We start from the raw sequence: 5,150 nt of genomic DNA, 5'->3' as shown, positions 1-5,150 counted from the left end.
GGGGATCAATCCTGATTAAGTAGATGTACTGTCAGAGGGAACTGTGACACACAAAGATTAAGAATCTTTGTTTTAAAAGTATTGAGATCGGTTTGAGAAGTTCCTGCAAGTGTATGAGCTGTTGTCAAACTCAAGAGCCAACAATAATCCTTCAGTCCAAATAATATACAAGCTACTAGGTTTATAGCATGATAAAGTAATTTCAGAATCTCTTTCACATTCTCCAGAGATACAGGAACCATTACTTTTGGTTAACTGGCATGAGCAACTCTGGATTCTGAGGCGTGGAAGTTGAACATAGTTGTCACCAGTTCAGGAAGATCATAATCATGTTTCCATCCCCAATCCTTCCGAGCATTGCTATCATCAAAATTCATTGGCCAACTGTCAGCTATGGCCTGGCGAACTGGATCTACATTGTATGTGACCTGGAGCTCAGGTACATGCTTGACAACTTCTTGTGCCAGTTCCTCGGGGGTAAAACTCATGGCATTGATGTTGTAAGTCCTCATGGAGAGAGAATCTGCAGAAGCTTCCATGATTTCCAGGGTAGCTCTAAGGCAATCATCAATGTACATCATAGGAAGCCGTGTATCTGGTTTCAGGTTACATTGAAACTTGCCATTTTTTATAGCATCGTGGAAAATCTGAACTGCATAATCTGTTGTTCCTCCACCAGGTTGGGAGTCAGCAGAAATGATTCCAGGATATCTCAAGCACCGGAAATCTAAACCTTACCGGTAATGATAGTATTCTCCCATGAGCTCTGCATGAACCTTGGACACTCCATAGATGGTTCTAGGTCTCTGGATACAGAGATCAGGGGTTGGATTCCGAGGGGAAGAAGGACCAAAAGCACCAATAGTACTAGGCACAAAAAGTTGCAAACTGTGCTCTGCTGCAATGTCCAGAACATTATGCAAACCAGTAATATTTACAGCCCTTGCCAAAGGTACATTTGTTTCTCCAACAGCACTTAGCAGGGCGCTGTAATGAAAGAGCCAAGTGATCCGATTGTTTACCACTATTTCCCGAAGATTCTTATAATCCAAGATATCAGAATAAACAAATGGTCCACTGTGGAAAACATGATCAGGAGGTTTCTTAATGTCAGACAAGATCACATTGCCCTTTCCAAATCGTTTCCTCAATAGTTTAGCAAGCCCCACTCCAAGTTGTCCAAGACCCCCTGTAATCAATACTCGTGGATGCTCTATATCAGAAAAAGATACAGAATGAAAGTTGGCATCAGATAGCACTTGCCGAGGTGAAATACCCAGAAATCGAACAGGTATAATGAGAGCTGGACGTCCACAAGGAGATCTTGGTAGCATGTGGATGAAAACTCGATTCAGCAACTGAACTGGCATTTTTCTCTTTCAAGTATCCCTTCTTGGCCCGTCCCTTTCGACAACGATGATGCCTTCCCTGCCGTATCCTCAAAAAGTTGGATTCGCTCGGTCCACCTTCTTGGCCGGTCCTTCTTTTACACTGCCTCCTCCCAGCCAGGTGTTCTAGCGTTCGGAATCAATTGAGAGGACCAGATCGCTGGCTCCGCGACTGGGCTAAAGTACACGCAGCACAGTCGGGGAGGTGAACTGAAGGCTCAGGAAAAGAACTTCTTAAAAAATAAAATTGGTCAAATGGAAAAGTGGTACAAAAGCTCACTGAAGAAAATAATTGCAAGAAACTAATGATGCCATGAGACATCAAAAAATAATCAAAGTCAGAACAGCTAGGTAACACAAAAGATAGGCTTGGGCTTGGAGTTAGGATAACATGGGTTCAAATCTGGCCACAGGCACTTCCTAGCTATGTGACCCTGAGCAAATCACTTAATTCCAGTTGCCTAGCCCTTGCTATTCTGCTGTCTTAGAATTGATACTAAGACAGAAGGTAGGAGGATTTTAAAAAGAAACAAAATCAAAAGAATGAAACAATAGAAAATATATGAAATATCTCATCAGAAAAACAATTGGCTTAGAAAATAAATTGAGGAGAGATAATTTAAGAATTCTTGAACTACCTGAAGGTCAAAATCAAAAAAAAGCATCTAGACATCATCTTTCAAAAACTTTTCAAGGAAAACTGTCCTGATATATTAGATCTAAAAGGTAAAATAGAAATTGAAAGAATCCACTGATCCCATCTTAAAAGAGATCCAAAATGAAAAATCCCAGAAATATTACATCTAATTTTCAGAGCTCCTAGGTCAAAGATAAAATACTTCAAGCAACCAGAAAGCAACAACTCAAATATCACAGAGCCATGGTCTGGATTGCACATGCTTGCTAAATTAGCAGGTTCCACATTAAAGGATTAGAGGGCACGAAATATAATATTTTGAAAAACAAAAGAGTTAGGCATGAGAATTTATTTTTCATATATTATATTAAAACTTATGTGAGGAGGAATTCCATGTGAACTGGAATGGCCTCCAGGAACTGATGCAGAGTGAAAGGAGCAGAACCAGGAGAATATTATACACAGAGATGGATACACTGTGGTACAATCGAATGTAATGGCCTTCTCTACTAGCAGCAATGCAATTTTCCAAGATATTTCTGAGGGACTTCTGAGAAAGAACGCTATTCACATTCAGAAGAAGAACTCTGGGAGCAGAAACACAGAAGAAAAACAATCGCTTGATCACATGGATTGATGGGGATATGACTGGGGATATAGACTCTAAATGATCACCCTAGTGCAAATATCAATAATATGGAAATAGGTCTTGATCAATGACACATGTAAAACCCAGTGGAATTGCTCATTGGCTATGTGAGGGAGGTGGGAGGAGAGGAGGGAAAGAACATGAATCATGTAACCATGGAAAATTTTTAATTAATCAATTAAATAAAATTTTTAAAAAAACATATGCTAGGGCCCTGAAGAAATAAGGCCCCAATTCCTCTGTATTAGGGAGAAATATTTTGTATCCCTGTGTCTGGGATATGGGTCAGAGATTCCATCCAATCAACTGCTTTTTACATTTTCTTTGTCCTTAGAAATCCCAAATAAATGCCTTTCCTTTTAACAGATTAATAAATGAAAAGAACATGGGCTATTTTCCTGTGTATGTGTTGCCCTTGATGGACAGATGGGAAAGGGTAGATAGTTTGAAGGGCTACCTCATAATTAGGTATTCACCAATTAGAGATGTCTTGGGATATTCAAGGGAAGGGCTGAATAATGAGTTCCTAAAACTCTATTAAGCTGCCTTACTAAGATTTGGGGTCTTTAGTCACTGAGAGTGGGCCATTTACCTATGTCACTTTACTGGTTATGATGCTGGCCTAAATCAATAAATAGACATGTAATCAATAAACTGATATTCTTACTCAAAAATAAATTTCTTGAGATAATTTTATTCATAACATAGTATGAAAGCCAACAATCGTTTATCCAGCAAAACTGAGTATAATCCTGCAGGGGGAGAAATGGATATTTAATGAAATAGAGAATTTTGAAGCATTCCTGTTGATAAGACCAGAGCTGAATAGGAAATCTGACATTCAAACACAAGTCTCAAAAGAAGCACAGAGAAGGGAAAGATGAAAGAGTAAATATAATGAACTCAATCAAATTAAACTGTTTACATTCCTATATGGGAAGATGATACATGTAACTCCTAGAACTTTATCATTATTAGAGCAGTTAAAAGGAGTTTATAGGAGCAGCAAGATGGCACAATGTATAGAGCAGCAGGCCTGGAGTTGGGAGGATCTGAATTCAAATGTGACCTCAGAAACTGCTTAGCTTTGTGACCCTGGGCAAGTCATTTTACCTCATTTGCTAGCCTTTGTCCTTCTATCTTAGCATTGTTACTAGGACAGAAAGTAAGGGCTTAAAAAAGAGTTTTCATAGACAGAGGGCATGGATATGAATCAATTATGTTGGAATAATCTCAAAAAAAAAAGGAAGGCATGAGAAAGAGGGGTGTACTAGGAGAAGGTGCCAGAGAGAGGCAAAATGGGAAAAACTTTCTTATATAAAAGAGTCATACAAGGAAGAACTTTTACAATGGAGGTGAAATGGAAGGATGGACAGTGCTTGAACCTCATGCTCATTGGAATTGGTTCAAAGAGGAAAACTATATACACTTTCCATTGGGTAGAGAAATGTAACTAATCTAATAGGAAAATTGGAGGGGAAAAGGATAAATGAAAGGGGATAGGGGAAGAAACATAAAAGAGAGGGCAGATTAAGGTAGATAGTGATTAGAAGCAAAATGGACTTTTGATGAGGGACAGGATAAAGAGAGAGAGGAAGAAACATTAGATAATGGGATGGAGGAAAATACACAGTCATCATAACTGACTGTGAATGGGATGAACTCACCTATAAAAAGGAAGCAGAGAGCAGAATGGATTAGAAACCAGAATCCAACAATAAATTGGGAACAAGAGACACATTTGAAATAGAAAGACACGTACAGTGTTAAAATAAAGGTCTGGAACTGAATCCAGTATGCTTTAGCTGAAATAAAAAAGTGAGGGGTTAACAATCATGATCTCAGACAAAGCAAAAGCAAAAAAAGACCTAATTAAAAGAGATAATCAGGGAAACTGCATTATGCTAAAAGGTACCATAGATGGGCATCTAGATGGCACAGTAGATAGAGCACCAGGTCTAGAAACAGGAAAGTCAGGAAGACCTGATTTCAAATCTGACCTGAGACACTTACAACTAGTGGTCTATAAAAATGAGCTGGAGAAGGAAATGGAAAACCACTCCAGTATCTTTGCCAAGAAAACCCCAAATAGGGTCACAAAAGGTCCGGATATGACCAGAGTAACTATACAACAAGAGAATAGAACCAAAATTACAAAGCATTTACTTTCTAATACAATTATAGAAAAGGAAAACTATGTAAAGTAGTAAGATAAATGAACAGATAAAAACGTAAGGTAAAAGGGATACAAAGGAAGTTGTATCTAATAAGTTGTTATGGATACTATGTTGACATGCATGTATTTAAATATTAAAAGTATATTACTAACACAGCAATTATATGAAAACAACTACAAAACACTTTCCAAACAAATAAAACTGGATTTAAACAATTGGAAAGCCATTGATTGCTCATGGGTAGGTCGAGCTAACATAATAAAAATGACAATTCTACCCAAATTAATTTACCTATTTAG

At 38.1% G+C, this 5,150-nt stretch overlaps 1 protein-coding gene across 1 annotated transcript; it reads right to left on the bottom strand.

The window, feature by feature from the left end:
• Positions 1 to 251: 251 nt before the first annotated feature.
• LOC123236356 (L-threonine 3-dehydrogenase, mitochondrial-like) lies at positions 252 to 1,370 on the bottom strand. The gene is given in 1 exon segment (XM_044662680.1): positions 252 to 1,370. A coding segment is annotated over 1 exon segment (1,119 nt).
• Positions 1,371 to 5,150: the final 3,780 nt, after the last annotated feature.

Source organism: Gracilinanus agilis, chromosome 2 (genome assembly GCF_016433145.1).
Source record: "Gracilinanus agilis isolate LMUSP501 chromosome 2, AgileGrace, whole genome shotgun sequence".
Taxonomy (NCBI): domain Eukaryota; kingdom Metazoa; phylum Chordata; class Mammalia; order Didelphimorphia; family Didelphidae; genus Gracilinanus; species Gracilinanus agilis.
Note: the sequence above shows the minus strand (reverse complement) of the source record. Positions and strands in the feature narration are given on the sequence as shown.